The sequence below is a fragment of the Camelus dromedarius genome, chromosome 1 (genome assembly GCF_036321535.1).
Source record: "Camelus dromedarius isolate mCamDro1 chromosome 1, mCamDro1.pat, whole genome shotgun sequence".
NCBI lineage: Eukaryota > Metazoa > Chordata > Mammalia > Artiodactyla > Camelidae > Camelus > Camelus dromedarius.
Window position 1 is genome coordinate 60,603,761 of NC_087436.1, and position 17,012 is coordinate 60,620,772.

At 34.7% G+C, this 17,012-nt stretch overlaps 1 protein-coding gene across 8 annotated transcripts in view; it reads left to right on the forward strand.

Moving 5' to 3' along the window:
- SNCA (synuclein alpha) overlaps positions 1–13,421 on the forward strand; it is a 232,365-nt gene extending 218,944 nt beyond the window's left edge. For all 8 annotated transcript variants that reach the window (XM_064484887.1, XM_031469484.2, XM_064484883.1 and 5 more), the window contains 2 exons: positions 10,765–10,848; positions 12,912–13,421. In XM_064484887.1, coding sequence (XP_064340957.1) covers positions 10,765–10,848; positions 12,912–12,944 — 117 coding nt within the window. In that variant the 3' untranslated portion in view covers positions 12,945–13,421. The remainder of the gene's footprint in view (positions 1–10,764; positions 10,849–12,911) is intronic.
- Positions 13,422–17,012: the final 3,591 nt, after the last annotated feature.

Genomic DNA, 17,012 nt, shown 5'->3' on the forward strand with positions numbered 1-17,012 from the left:
TTTGGGGGTGTAATTTCCTAAAAAATATCAACCAAGTCCAGCTGTTCTATTGTGCATTATTTTCTCCTTTGCTTTATTGATATTCTGTCTGGAAGATCTGTCCAGTGATGTTAATGGGATGTTAAAGTCTCCTACTATGATTGTGTTCCTATCAGTTTCTCCCTGTATGTCTGTTAGTATTTGCTTTATATATTTAGGCACTCCTATATTGGGTGCATATATGTTAATGAGAGTAATATCCTCATCTTGTATTGCTCCTTTAATCATTATATAGTGTCCTTCTTTCTCTTTATGGCCTTTGTTTTAAAATCTATTGTGTCTGATATGAGTATTGTTACCCCTGCTTTCATGTCTTTTCTATTTGCATGAAATATTTTTCCCTTCTCTCACTTTCAATCTATGTGTCCTTCACCATAAAGTGGGTCTCTCTTGAAGGCAGCATATTGTAGGCTCTTGTTTTATTATCCAGTCTGCCACTCTCTGTCTTTATTGGGTCATTTAGTCCATTGGCATTTAGAGTAATTATTGATAGATGTGTGCTTATTGCCATTTTGAACTTAGTTTTCCAGTTGGTTTGATATTTCTTCTTTGTTCCTTTCTTTTTCTTTTTGTGGTTTGATAATTTTCTTTTGTATTATCTTGGTTTCTTTTTGGGGTTTATGACTCTATTGTTTGCTTTTGACTTGTGGTTACTTTGTTTTTCAAGTATTTTAACTCATTACTATATCTTTTTGCTTTAAACTGATAGTCACATAAGCTCAAACTCATCCTAAAAAGAACGAAAAGAAAAAAAGAAGAAAATCTATATTTTCTTGCTCCCCTATCCCACCTTTAATGATTTTGATGTCCTTTTTTACATCTTCATGTTTATTCTGTTGCAACTTATTGTAGTTATCACCTTTCCAATTATGGTTTTCTCCTTTCTATAGCATCCTGCTTCTTTTCTATTTAGAGTAGACATTTCAATATTTCTTTTGGCATAGGTTTAGTATTGCTAAATTCTTTAAGTTTTTGCTTGTCTGTGAAATTCTTTAACTCTCCTTCTATTCTAAAGGATAGCCTTGCCAGATAATGTATCCTAGGTTGCAGCTTTTTATCATTCAGAACTTTGACTATATCTTGCCACTCCTTTCTGGCCTGAAGTGTATGTGTAGAGAAATCAGCTGAAAGCCTTATTGGGGTTCCCTTGTAACTAACTCTGTTTTTCTCTTGCTGCCTTCAGAATCATTTCTTTATCTTGAACTTTGGCCATGTTGATTATAATATGTCTTGGTGTAGGTCTGTTTGGGTTCTTCTTGTTGGGGACCCTCTGTGCTTCCTGTACTTGAATATCTGTTTCTTTCTTTAGGTTTGGAAAGTTTTCAGTCATGATTTCTTCAAATACCTTTTTGATCCCCTTTGCTTTTTCTTCTCCTTCTGGGACCCCTATTATGCATAGGTTGGCGTGCTTTATATTATCCCACTGGTCCCTTACATTGCTTTCATTGGTTTTTATTTGCTATTTTGTCTGTTCTGATTGGGTGACTTCTGTTATCCTGTCTTATAAGTCACTTATTCATTGCTCTGCATTGTCTAGTCTGCTTTTGACTGCCTTTAGCTCAGCTTTTATCTCAGACTTTGAGTTTTCTGTTTTTAATTGGCTCCTCTTTATAGTTTCAATTTCCCTTTTAAAATATTCTGTCTCTGTTCATAGTTTCTTTTCATTTTTGAAGTCATGATCCAGTGGACTATTGAGGTCTAATTCATTGATCATTCTTTCAGGGGATTTCTGTTACTCCTTTAGTTGGAAGTAGTTCCTCTGCTTCTTCATTTTACTTATATCTCTCTTGCACTATGGCTTATGGAATATCAATTACCTACTGTGGTTTTTTTTTTTTTTTTTAATGAGGATGCATTCCTGTGTAGACTGTGCACCTCTAATAATTTTGTCTTAAGGTCTGTTTTTAGTATGGATGGTTGCCATGTCTTTCTTACATGTGTGTTGACTGTTATCTCTTTGATTAGGGTTAGATGGTGTTGTGGTGACCAGAGCCTGCCCTGGTTGTTCTGTGGTTGTCATAGCCCTGACAGGGGCCAGATCTGTTCCCCTTTTGTTGAAATGGAGGCTTCCAAACCTGTTTCCGAGCTGCGGTTCATAGTAGGCATGGTTGGAGCACTTTAAATACTCTGTTGACTCTGCTCTTCTCCTAGCTTTAGCCACAGGAATGTCAGTGCACTGCTCTGGTGTCCCCCAGGTTACCTGCCCTCAGAGCAGTAACTACCAGTGCAGTTCCACTGACTTCTGGCAATCCAGGTGTGCAACCCAGAAGAATCAACAAAATTTCAAACAAAAAGTCATAAAAATTGTTAACCTCATTAGTCCATTCAGTCTCATATAATTAATTCTTATTGATCTTTTGTTAGCAGTTTTATGGAGCCATCAGTTTCTCGATTAGATTTATGCAAATTCTCACTTAGTTCAGTGGTATGTTCTGAAAGTTATCAAAAACCTATACTTGTTAGAGTCCTTTCTATGAGTCTCATTGAAGATGAAGCACTTTGCAAAAGCATCAGAGTAAAACAGTTACTGTCTGTTAGTGACAAAAGAAAAAGTCACAGTTAAAGATCTAAAGAGAGTTCATTATAATGCAGTTAACAAGGAAATTTGATTATTTAGGTAATAACTGGAATTATAAATGAAAACACTACCTATCAGATATTTAGAAATTTTATACAATTTCTGGAACACATATCACTAACAAATATTCAAACAAATACAACATAAAGCATGTTTAGTATTATTTCTTGCCTGACAATGCTTATTACCGTGTAATTTAATATCAAATAAGCTTAATTCATTTAACATATCACTTTCTTTTTTTAATAAGGAGAGAGAATAAATCTTTTAAGATGTTCCAGGGACCCTCTTAAAAATCCCAGTTATTTCAAGGGCAAAATAGAATTTGATTTTGTGGATTCAAATAGGATCGTAGGTCATTGTGATACAATACTTAGTTATCCCTTTAACCAAAGTGACAACAAAAGACTTTGGAGGCAAATACAGAAAGTTACGTAATTGTTTAAAAAAAAAAAAGAAATCAACTTTCCTTTTCTAATAGAGAAGATTCAATTTTCTTAAGTAATCAAAGACCTGATAAAGACAACATGAAGCACAATAAATTATTTTGATAAAACACAGAATCTTTATTTTCTAGGCAGATTACTTAAATGGGCAAAGAAAAACTTTTCACAGTCTTATCAAGAGCAGATCACTAGTCTAAGAAAACCTTGTTCTTTTAGCAAATGAAAGAAAATTTTTATTTTTACACATATACTATTGATATTAAAGCTTATTTTTTAAAGACAAAGTGAATTCATTCAATTTTAGGTAGCTCAACTACATAAGGCGAAATTTTCTTTCCTTCTCTACCTCACTTCCTCCTCAACTTCTATATCCATTTAGTTTGTTTTTTAATTTTCCACTTTCCCATTCTGAAATAATCATTACTTTAGGACAACTTTAGTCTTTTCCCTTTAATGAACACAGCATATCTCATACCTTTTCTTAGCCAAAAACAAATGTTATTTCTTTGTATATAGAGTTTCTTTCTCTTATTTCTAGTCTAGTAGTTTTAATTATATTTATTAATTAGAATCCTTAATTCTTGGACTTTCATTTCTAGTGAAAACTGAGTAAGCAATTGTGGACTGTCACACCAGCATTCTGTAGACTGGCAAATTTAGGAATCCATTTCATAATTTCTAGACACATACACTTTGTCCTAGTACAATTTTTTTTTAATGTGGCACAAGACAAGTTACTGACAGATCCAAATATCTTTAGTTTCTCTGTAAGAAGAAGCCTACATTCAATAATTAATGTTTCTGTATTTTATCTTACTTGGAAATGACCTTAATGAATTTCCATCATTTAACTTAACATAGTAAAACTCTAAATCACCAGATTTAGAAAACTATTTAAGTAGACATATCATAAAACATAATTATTTTTGAAAAGCTCACTTAAAAAATTTATCTCCCTTATAATTATTTAATTCACTTGTTCTTAACAATTTAGATTACTCATAAAATTTCATGCAACACTAAAGCAGCTAGCCATCATCTTAAGTTATTTTTCTTTCTGACAAATTTTGTAACAGAGATAACATGAGCTTATTTGACCATTAGTAAACCTAAGTAGAATAGATTATGTTTATTGCTGGTAACTCTAAACACATACCTGTTTTAATTAAACCAACAAACTTAAACTAGTTTTTATTTACCAAAGATTACCCCAGATCACATGAATTGGAAAAGCATTTGATTTAATGTCTATTATATTTCTGAGCTTAAAAATATTTAAATTGATAAGCATGTATTTTTCTTTAAGCCATTTAATCAAAGCCAGTTTTTTTTTTTTTAATCAACTAATTTTGGCAATACCATCCAGAGGTAGAAAAATATCACATATGCATAACATTCCATAGACATACAGAAACACAAACAGGGACCCTGTAGTTTCTATTCCAAAATTTTAGCCAAGACTTGGTACAATAATACAAAACTCACTAGTTCATAAATAACAGTTGAATCTAAATTGTATCTCTGGACGATGGAACAAGTTAATTTTACTCACTTAAATGGCTAAAGCTTTTTACTAATTTTTGTGGAGAAGACTTTTAGGTTTGTATTTGTCCTTAGCAAGTAATCTTATGGAATCTGAGGATTACATTTTGGGCAAGGAAATATTTACAGCAGTTTGTATTTTATTTTAAAAAGCCTCTCCCCCACCCCCACTTTTTTTCCTTCAGTCCCAGAGTATTCTGGGCTGCATTTTGGTTGTCTCCTTGGAGTGTTTACATTTCAAAGACATGACAGATTTACATCTTTAAGGGACAGAGAAAGAATGCAAGTCATCTCCTAGGAGTTTTGGAGTATATTTCTCTGTTTAATCAGAAGTCTAGTGTAATTAGTATTTTCCTTCTTTTTAGGACACTTCTGTTCCAATGTTCTGATCTTTTACAGTATGTACAAACATCTTGAGATGAATAGGGGAGGTCTTGGGGTTGGTAAAGATAGGTGTATTTTTTTTTTCCTAGAGCTGCATTCTTGTTTTGCAAAGATTTGTAAGATAAAGATTTTAATTCCTCCAAGAACTGGGTTGCAGCCCAAATAGTACCAAAGGGCTGACCCACCCATCCATCTGCATTATCTTCAATTTGCACTCTTCTATCAGGGATATTTCCAAATAAGATGGAATCAAATGATTTCTATATTCTGGAGCTCCAGGGTTTAATGAAGTATGCCTTTCAAAAGTCTGGGCAAAGTCTTTAACAAAGACCTTTGAATTTTTTTTTTTCTGAACATACAATTCAATCTACCATTGAATTGTATCAGGCCCTGAGTATTGGCCTCAAGCTGATCCATTTCCTGATTATTTATAAAAGGGCCTGGGTCATCTATAACTTTTGTGAGAGTTTATTTTTCCCAGGGAGCTGTCTGGTTTGTCTGTTAATTATGAAGGGAAGAACACACCTTAACAGCCAATCAGGGTCCCTGTAAGTGGGACTGTGCATGTCCACTAATCTTTCTGAGTCCTTATATTTGCTAGAAACAGAAAATGGAGATAAGAGGGCTTTGTCATTTGATAGAACTGCTGCTGTCCATAGACATGGACTCTGCATTTGGGGTCCAGGCTATATTTGCAGGGAACATTGCCTAGGAAATCCGAAAACTAGCAGAGCCTGATGACAGAGCCCTACCACCTGTCCCAAGTGATTCTGCTAAATTCACTCCCTGGCTTTCACAATTTACACAAGTAATCTTTATGCCCTGGGCTGGTGATCAGGAAAGAGTGCTCTCTGTAAATCTTAACAGAAAAGGGAAGTTAAAATAGGCAGATGGGGCTGAACAAGGCAAAAAGCGTATCTGTTATTGTTGTGTGCGTGCTTTTATAATATAGGGGAAACATAGCAAACTTGTCTAAAGAGATGCCAGTCTGGTGAGAAACCTGAACTCACAAGTCTGTAAGGCCAGCTCAAACAACAAGCTTGTAGGACCTCTGCCAGTATTCAGTCCTGTGATTTTCCTCCTTATGACAAACAACACAAAAGACAAAAGAAAACAAAGACCATTTCTAGGAATCAACAGAAAATAAGCATTCTAATATATCTTTACCAGAGTCACTATACAAAAAGAACTGAGTCACACAAATATTTTCTTCTGCTAATCTAAATCCAGAAAAAGGAAAAGGACTCTCACCACCCTCACTTTCACCACAGGCAGAGATCCAGGAGATGTAACTGATGTCTTACGTTCTACCAGAGGTTCCAGGATCTCTCAGCCACAGCAGCCCCAGAACAAGCAATGTCCAAAGGAGAGCCCCGCACTGGGTACCAAACTGTTGGGAAGGCGGGCGGAATTTTCCCTTCATTCTTTATAGGTTCTTTGCCTGGTCTATATCTAAATTGACATAAGGCAGATTAATAAAAGAAAAAGAAATTTAAGTCCATACATATGGGAGTCCCACAAAGATACGGGACTCAAAGGCAGTCAGTCAGGTGAGGCTTACATGCTCCCCTGAGCTAAGGTATGATGGGAGCCTAGAGCTTCAGAGGAGGGGAAGGCAATTCACAGGAAGATGAGAAGAGCAGATGTTTGGTAATCAGATGTTTGCCCTCCCGCACAGATAAGTCTTTCAGATTAAAAAAAAAAAAAAAGTTATTTCTGGTAATATTCTCTTCTGGTACAGGCCTCCTAATCTACATTCTTTGAGGCAGTTATGGAGGAAGTAAAAAGCTCTTCCTGAGTCTGCTGGGTCTTGATTGCCTTCAGTTCCAAATAATACATCTGCCAGTGTCACATTTTTGGGTGCATATTCTGCTCCCCATTGAATGCGACCAATCACCACAACACCACTCCTGTTTCTTCTACAGCCTACTCATTTCTCTCCACCCAACCCTGGATAATTTCAAAGAAAATACCTAGGTATGTTATTTCATCTGAAAACATTTGATTATTTTTTAAAGTTTAGGACTTTAAGTGAAACTCCAATATATCATATTTTAAGAATAAACAATGGCTGTTTAATTAAATATCAAGTTAGTGTTTAAGTTCCACCAACTCTCTCATATTTCTCATTTTCTTAAATCAGAATTCAAAATAAGAATGAAATAAGATTCTTGAGTTGTAATCTTTCTGATGCTCTCTCAAGTCCACTTTATAGGTGTCCCCAAACTTTGTTTTCCTTGTAATTTACTCGCTGAAGTAGTTGTTATTGGTTCTGTATTGTTTCCCACAGTCCAGAACTTGCTGATTGCATCCAGTGATGTGAACTTGTTCTTCATTCCCTTATATTTGCTATAAATTGTCGGATCCAGTGATAGATACCAACCAAATTCAAATGTTTGTCAAGGATACTTTATAGGTGGTGATATGTAGTGCCATCAGGGCACATGATGTGTGATTATATCTATGTCCCCTTGGCAGCCATTGGTAATCATTGCCTAGATTTCCTTGTAAAAAGGTGATATTCTAGTTCTATCATTCCTTTCCTAGAAGGAAAGATTACATCCATAATGAAAACTTGTACTTATCAACTATTTGTTTACACTAATGTATAGTTTGTACAGGAAAGGTAAGATAAATGTTTGATGGTTTTCCTGTGATGACATTTCTCCTGGTCAACTCCAGTTCTGATTACTTGCTTCCACTATATAATCCATCTCCTCCTACCTATGCTGTGCTTTCCTCATACTGCAGCATCCATTCTGACCACTCTATAGCACTTTAGTGAATATTTAGGGTCAACAGGCTACATGTGAAGGGTATGGTAAGATGGTGAAATTATATTGCAGCACAAGACTGGATAGGAAATCGAATTCCTGTTCTTAAAGGATTTTGAGGACTTGAATTTCTGTTCTTAAGGGATTTTGAGTACTCATCTTGTATACTGCAACTTCATCCCCACTATTTCCTTGCCTTTCACTAGTTTCTCCTGCCATACCCTCAGAGTGATTTTTCCCCCCCACACACTACCAGAGTTTTGAAAAACAAAAACTAATTCTCACCTGTTCTTTGACTAATACTTTTTGTTTGTTTTTCCTTCTGGGTAAACTTTTATAGTATTAAAAATATAATGGCCCCATAGAGCATTCAATGTTTGTGAATGGACCTCTTTGATGGATTTCAGCAATGAAATTATGAGATAATTTTGTTTACCAGGAATAGACCCTGAACTAGGTGCTAAAAGAATAGGCAGGGTATAGTCAGGGACATGATAGGATGTCCTGTTTCTCAGTTTCCAAAATCTATAGATAATTAAAACATTTTGAATGCCAAAATTCTTTTGGGGAAGAAGCTCAGGACAGTGGTTAAGAGCACAGAGTCTGAAGTCATCTCCGTTAGTTTGAGCAAATTTCTAAACCTCTTTAAAATCAAATTTCCTTGGGAAGATGTGGCTGAGGATAGTCTGCCTCTTGAGGGATCTATGAGCTATTTCCACTTCATGTAATGTAACACAGTTAAAGATCTTAATGACAGTTTATTAATATTAATGTATTTAAATGAAATCAATTTCCTTCTCCAGAGAACAACACATAAAGTCTAGCAGTCAGACTTGTGAAAGCACCATGTATTTATTCTTTTAGTAAGTAAAGGCTTCTGAAAATATAAGCCTCTTCTTGTCACATGTTAACACTAATTGAACATCCTGGGATTTATATTTCTTTTCTCCCTGGTTTTTTTTTTTTTTTCCATTTTCTGTGTGTTTTCATTCTTATAGCTGACTTTCTGTCTCATCACTTATTTGACCTCTTTTTAAATATTGTATAAGCATTTCTCCTATGATTTTTCAAACCCTTGCCCCCAAGTGATACATATTTACTTTATAAACTATAGACATTCACAGTGCAATTTTAAAAGGATTAGGTAAATACATGCTCAGAAATGCTTGTATTTTTAAAGATAAGCAGTTATTATACACTTGCCACCTAAGTATATCTGTTAACAGGGATAGATTGATCACATATTGGGATCAAATGAAATCTAGCCAGCAATTCACCAGCAACATTCACCATTACTTGGATAAACTTTGAAGGATGCAACAGACACACCCCAATACACACACACATCCAATAACATTCACCAATCTTAGTTGTATAGTTTGCACCTTATTTGTGATGGTCAGAAAGCACATCAGTTCTGCCATATTTACTTGTCCAATCTGTATCAAAATCTTAACAAATGAGGTTAGAAAAAAAACTACTAAAAATTTAATAAGACAGGAAATTTGCCTTATTTTCCTATACTTGACTATCACTAGAAGTTATCTAAATACTAAGAGGGGATTAATGATATCATTGGCTCCTCTCAATTAGAAAAAGGTATTGCTGCCCCATTTTATCACTAAGGCTATTTGATGCTTAGAGAAAGCTTAAGAAACTTGTCCAACATCACAAGAGATCTGGAATCTATGGAAGCTAGGATTTGAATGCAAGTCTTATGATACTACAGCCCTCGTGTCTAACCACCAATCACAATACAGAACCTGTATTCTTGATTTGTACCAAAAGGTGAAACACTGAAAACAGTATGTTTACTCCACATTTAGAAGTGAGGTATTTGAGGGATGGTTTATATCTTATTTCATTTATAAATAACTTGGAGTTTTAAAAATTTATAAAATAGGAGTTGGGCAGAGGAGGATGGTCTATAAGCTTCTCTGCCTACCTAATGTGAGCATGGATGGGCTTTAGTTTGACTTTTTCTCACAGTCAACCATTTCCTTATCCCTCTGCCTACCTATCATTTTCATGATGAAGACATGGGGAGATGATATTTACATGAGGCAGAGTTTCAAACATAAGCCACCTTGAGGGACTGTTTGATCTCTTTGAGTAAGTCTATATAATCTCATGTTGCCTCTCTGCTCTTTCAGATTTCAATTCCTTTTCTGGAATAAATACAAAGCAACAAAAAGTATTTACTCCAAAGAAGTATTTAATGAAGAATACTAATAAGACCATGACCATTTCAGGTTGAATTTGTGGTATCTGATTTCTAAGGAGAGATACTTAGAAAATTGACCAAATACGTTGATTTTTCTTCCTCCAAATATGTATGATTTCAATCTTGAAACCTCAGGAAAAAAGATGTGTTCCTTTGCCATCATTAAAAATAAATTATAAAATATGTGATTTTAACTTATAAATGGTATTTTTAAAACTTACAAAATGGTAAAAAGAACATGCATTACTGCCCAACAAAAAGTACTTTTAATGCTTTGTTGTACCCTCCTCCAATCTATTTTACCCTTGTATCTGAATTCTGCTTAGGTTGAGTCCACAATATGTACAATATTTATATGCTGCTAAACATTATACCATAAAGAAATTCTTATTCTATAATAAAATTTTTGTCATAGTAATACATGTTTTCATAATAATCTATTGAACATTTGAATGATAATTCTAACTCTTCATCATCAATTGAACACCTAAGTTAACAGGTTTTTATTGCTATCATTGATCCTATGAAAAATACCTTTGGAATATTTTCGAACAGTGAATTACCTGGGCAAAAAAATTGTGCATTCTTTGGGTTAATAACATGTTACCTCAATGTTTTATCGAAGGCACTGTATAGTGTAGAATGCAGGGATACCGAGTGCCATTTTTACCACATTCTTGCCAGTACTCTATGTAAGATCTTTTCAAAATATGATTGTGATTTTAAAAAGTGAATGCTCCCTCCTCATAGTCTGTGTGTTTTTCATTTAAATACCAGAGTGAAGAAGGAGCCCCCCAGGAGGGAATGCTGGAAGACGTGCCCGCGGAGCCTGACAACGAGGCTTATGAAATGCCTTCTGAGGTGAGAGTTTATGCACATAAAACTCCGAAAATAAAATTTAAGAGTTCAAGTTGGCTCGAATAATCAGTTATTTCCCTTATATTTGTCCTTAATGAGAGTGATTTACTCTCTAGATGCTAAGTTGGCCAAATCCAGGACATGTATTGTGTGGACAACTTGCAGTTTAAGAATGCTTTTTACATTTGTAGTGTATTGTTAAAGAAGAAAAAAAAAGGCAGCAGCAGTGATGAGAACATATGTGGTCCATACAGCCTAAAATATTTACAGCCTGGCCTTTTACAGAAAGTTTGCTGAGCCCTGCATTAGAGAATTATTAGAAATTTTACATTATTCTAAACCAAATGCCAAAATGGAAAGTTAGAGAAATTAACTAAATGCCAAAAGAAGATAATTATTTTTGCCATATATTTCCAGTGGGATATTTGCACAATATAATAAAAGTTACTCAAAAAAATTAAAGTAGAAATATGATTGATGCATAGTTTGCAATAATTGGTATATTTTAGTCCAGCATTTTAAATGGCATACTTTACTTTGAAAACAAGTTTCTTTAATAGAAAATGCATCACAAGGAACATTAGGAAATATTTTTAGACAATGAAACTGACTCATGAAGAAATAGAAAATCTAAACAAATCTCTACCAAAGAGACTGAATTATTTAAAAAAAAAAAAAAAAAAAAAAAAAAACCTACCCGTGGAGCAAATCCCAGGACCAAAAGCTTCACTGGTGAATTTTACCAAAAATTTAAAGAATACCAGCTAATTATAATAAATGCCAATTAATTTATTATCTAAAACAGTAGAAGAGGGGGGAGAAACCCCTAACTAATTCTATGAGACTATTACCCTCTTACCAGATCACCAGAAAATGTATTAATTTCTGCAAATGGAATGATTATCAATATGCCTTTTAATGATGCCATAAAGAATAATACATTGAGATTAAATTATTTGCCTAATTTTTTTACCAATACTTTGGGGTTTCTTTATAAACGCATGGCACAATGCTAAATAAACACTATAGAAAATACAATAAGAGTAACTGATAGGACCAGGACACAAGGAGTTTACATTCTAGTAGACTCAATAAAAATAAATATATTCATTTATATTGACTGCCTTCTTCTATACTGACTGCCTTCTATTTCCCAGGCATCCCAGGGGCAAAAATATACACGATACACAAAAACGTTAACATTTTACAGTATTTATGTCAGTCAGGAGAAGCTTTATAGAAGAGGTGGGGGAAGGGGTGGGCAATAAGATAGGCCAAAATAAAGGAGAACATCCTACCATATCTTAGCTATGTCTGAGGAGCAGTGAGTAATAAAATATGATTCAAGCTCAGAATAGTGACAGATTAAGGCTACTGAGATGGATCGAAGACAAATTGTAAAATACTAGAGAAACCTTGCCATGTAAGTTTGTACTTAATTTGGAAAGCAGCTTGAGCTGTTGCAAATAGGTTTGTTTTATAAGCAGGATTCTGACATTATTAGAGTTGTTCCTTAGGAGGACTCATCTGGCCACTATGGTTAAGACCATTAAGATTTTTCTTGTGTATGTCATCCAAACATTGTATGGGGAGAGGAGCTTCGAAATAGTAATAATTGAAGAAGCCCTAGATGAAGATGAAGTTTCCAAATGGGAAAGTAAAAGGAGAGAAAATATGATTTGCCTCGAAATGTCTTAGTTTCTTTCTAAGAAACCACCTGATTTGGTTCTCACATTTACTGGCAGAAGAAACAAAGCCGGACAGACCAACTAATTTGTCCTCCAGGACTAGGTCATATGATTGTTAAATGGCACATCTGAAAGTAGAATTCACATACCCTAACTAACTCTGACCACCACTATAACTCACTTTTATATTTGACAGGAAGACAAAACTATTCAAAAGAAAATGATATTGGATGTAGCAGAACTGTTCCAGAACTCTTAGGACTATATAGCCTTTATTCAAAGCAGCAAGCCACGTCCTGTCTCATTTGCCCTGAGGCCCTGATTACTGGCCCCTTATCCTAAACCTTCACGCTGTCTTTCTGATTTTCCTAATATTAGGAAGGGTATCAGGACTACGAACCCGAAGCCTAAGAACTATCTTTGCTCCCAGTTTCCTGAGATCTGCTGACATCCTGTACAAGTGCTCAGTTCCAGCGTGCCCAGTCATGACATTTTCTCAAAGTTTTCACAGTGTATTTTGAAGTCTTCCATCAGCAGTGATTGGAGTATCTGTACCTGCCCCAACTCAGCATTTCGGTGCTTCCCTCTCACTGAACATATGGTAGCAGGGTCATTGTGTGCTGTGGATATTGTGGCTTCAAATCTAAAATGTTAAAGCAAATTAAAAACACCTAAGTGACTACCACTTATTTCTAAATCTTCACTATTTTTTTGTTGCTGTTGTTGAAAAATTGTGAGTGATTTACTATCATATATTATAGATTTTAAGGTGTCTTTTAATGATTCTGTCTAAGAATAATGATGTATTGTGCAATTTGTTAATATATACAATACTTAAACATGTGAGCATGAAACTATGCACCTATAAATATTAACTATAAAATTTTATTGTTTTGTGATGTTTTATTAACTCGTGTTTTCATAAAAATTGTGACAGCTAAAATGTTACGTCATTACGAAAATCTTTCTATCCCATCTCACTTTAATGATAAAAATCATGCTTATAAACAACATGAAATGAGAAGTGACACAATAAAATATAAAGTCCTTGCCAGCCATTTGATGAAGAAGGAATTTTAGACGTGTTAAAAAGGCCAGATGGAACATTAACCCTCTACCTTGGGAATTCCCTGAAACCACCACCACCCAATGTTCTGATGGCACTGGTGCCTTAAGAGGCTCTACTAAAAAAAGTGAGTTCCATGGACTAGAGAAGTGATTTTGAGTACATCCCCTTAAGATATTCATACGACACATTACCATTTCATGCATTAAAGACTCTGAGGGAACCTGGTTAACTTTAACCCAGCATTTTCTTTTTCTTCTTTTTTTAAATCAAATCTTTTTCCTTCTAGGAAATACCTTTAAGCATTTCTGAGAACTACCAGAGAATCACCTTAAAAATGTCAGCTCTCTAGATTTTATGAAAATCTCCTACTCCTTTAAATTTTGCTAGATATATAAATTATAGGATATTTCTTTAGGAAAGATTTTTCTACTTAGGAAATGTCTGTTAACTCCCCATGGGTGCTGACAATAAATGTGAATGTCAAAAGACCTGTATAAATCAATTATTTAGTTTGTCTTTTTAATTATTCAGGAGAAAAATGGCAGAGTCCCTTTAAAAAATCACCAGTAGAAAGCAGAATTTTTAGACAGAATATTCTAGAAGCGCTAGGCACATTCTATGTAGTCATGAGTAATCTGATGTATATTAGGAATTGGCAAGGAAGGAAGACAGAATGAATATAATGACTATAAGCATGATCACCATAGAAGCTTCCTTTTTTACCTAATTGGAAAGAGACTACCAAGTGTTAAGCTGCCTGTGCAGTCTTAAGCTGGAGAGACGTGGTTAAGTCTCTTATTTCATTTAGATGTGTTAATGAGTATTCCTAAACCACATGGAACAGTAAAATCTTTTGTACAACAAGCATTCTATTCTAGTACTAATATGAGCATAAAAAATGCCATAGGAAGATATATACCATAGTGGTTGTCCTGAACCAAGCATTTAAACAAAAAGTTGCACAAGGGAAGAAGCCTTTTCAGGAAGATGGTCTCACAGCCACTGCTGAGACAACCTGACCTGAGGGCTAGTCTGCTCCTAGGTTTAATTTGCAGACATCAGTCCCCTGAGTCTGATTTATTCAGCCTCATATGTTTCATGAGGTCTTCAGCAAAACAGGTCAAGAAGAGCTTTGGCACACGACTGGCAGCACAACAATCTAATATATGGTTTAGCATTCCAAGTCAGAGCTTCCTTGGTCGCCCCACCAGTATGAGATGCAAATATATTCCTCATCCTTCTGGCTCATCCAGTGGGTAACTATTGGATCAACCACACACAGATGTACACACAGACACACAGACACAGGCTTCAAGGACAACCATTAGTTCTCAGGGACAGTGCTGTCCACATCCATACTGAGGAAGAAAAACAGTTTTCTAACTACAAACTTGACAGATTCCTCTGTCGACTGCACTGACAGTACTCTGCATCCTGGGGTGCGTTCATCCTACTGTGTTCTGTCTTGAGCGGGAGCACAACAGAGCTGGCACTTCCCTGTTTGCCCTGTCCCTGGAATCTGAATTGAAGATACTTTTTTTTTTTTTTCTCACTGTGTCAAATATAGAGGTAAGTGATTTGTCAATACTAACTCAAAAGTGATACTCATGTGTATGGAGATATATTTCTAATTCTAGGAGAAATTAGCCAGCTCCTGATTACTCTGACTGATCCTTCCTTATAACTAAACTACGCATATCCTGTCACAAGAACTAAGTTATCTATTTTAGTGAAAGATAAAAATATTATTATAATAGTAGTCACAATAAAGCAGGCTGTGTCATTTCCCTGTTGCATCATGTGTACTTAGCTTCTGTCAAATGGCAAAAAAATACATATATATAAAGTATAACTAAAATTGTTCAATTTTACATTTTTATAATGTAATGACTGAATTTATAAATGAATAAACTAGAAAGGGCATGAATTAATAATTTGTATTTTTAAATTATGTTAACATCTTAACATTTTATAAGAAGCTTTGACTTTCTAGGTGTATATTTTTTTGATATAGTAATACTGTATTTTATCCTTTGAGTAAGCCTAGATTTGAAGAATCCGAATGCAATAGAATAGATATAACACAGAAACTATTCCTAAATATTATTTTAGTTTCAACATCTCTTATACAATTATCTAAGATTTTTTTAATGTTTCTTTGCTGCTACAACAATATCTTTGATCATTTAAAATCCAATAGTTCAGATGGTATATTGGAAGCAGCTAAAAAAGCATTCTTTCAAAAAGTCCAGCTTGAGCCTCTAGTAATTTTGCTGATATAATATACTTCTAAAGTCAGGTAGGATTGCATAGGGGATTTCCAAAGTTGATCCTGCAACTATAGTTAATATACTGGGATAACTCTTCTCATGAACCTTATGAAAATGTATTCTTAGATTCCCTTAAAGGTCAGTGACCAGAAATCCCCACTGTTTCTATGGCAACACAGCAAGATATGGTGCCTTGGAAATGTGCTGCATTTTAATTAGGAGTTCCTCTAGGGCCTCCTAACAGCCTTTTGCAGGTAAACTAAATACCAAGTTGCTTTATATCTCACAGTGAGATGAAGGCTAGCCCATCTGTAAATGTCAAAGCTAAGCTGCGATCCAGTAAAGCCAAATTTAAACAAATACAGTCACAAGTCTATGTGCTTATCTTACAAAAGACTATAGTACTCTTTACCTAAAATAATCAGGGATGCTTGCCTAATTAAGCTGGCAGGAGGAGTAGTGAGGATCCTGGATTCTAAAACTAGACAATGTAGGTTTTGTTTGTTTGTTTGTTTGTATATCACTTATTTAGACTATGTAGGTTTGACTCCCAGTTACGTCATTTGCTACCTATGTTACTTTGAGTAAGTCATTTAATGTCTTGGTGCTTCTGTTTCCTTGTCTGTAAAAATGCAGATGATAATAGTACCTCACAGCATTGTTGTGTGGATTAAATGAGTTAATATAAGTAGAATGCTTAGGACTCTGACTGGCCTATGGTAAGTAATCAATAAATCAGTGATGCTATAGTAGCAGTAGTGCAAGAAATGGTGGTAGAGGTGGTGGTAGTAGTAGTAAAGAACACTGTATTTTTAAATGTAAATAAGAAATACATATTTAAATGTTTAGATAATTCATTTATACCACCTCTTAATATAAAACAGTTATAATAGCCAATGCAATCTTGAAAAAGAAGAACAAAGCTGGAGGCACCATACTCCCTGATTTTAAACTATATTACAAAACTATAGTAGTCAAAGCATCAAGGCACTACATAAAAACAGACACATAGACCAATGAATGGAACAGAATAGAGAGCCCAGAAATAAACCCATGCATATATGATCAGTTAATTTACAACAAAGAAGCCAAAAATATATAGGGAAGGGAAAAGATAGTCTCTTCAATGAATGGTGTTGG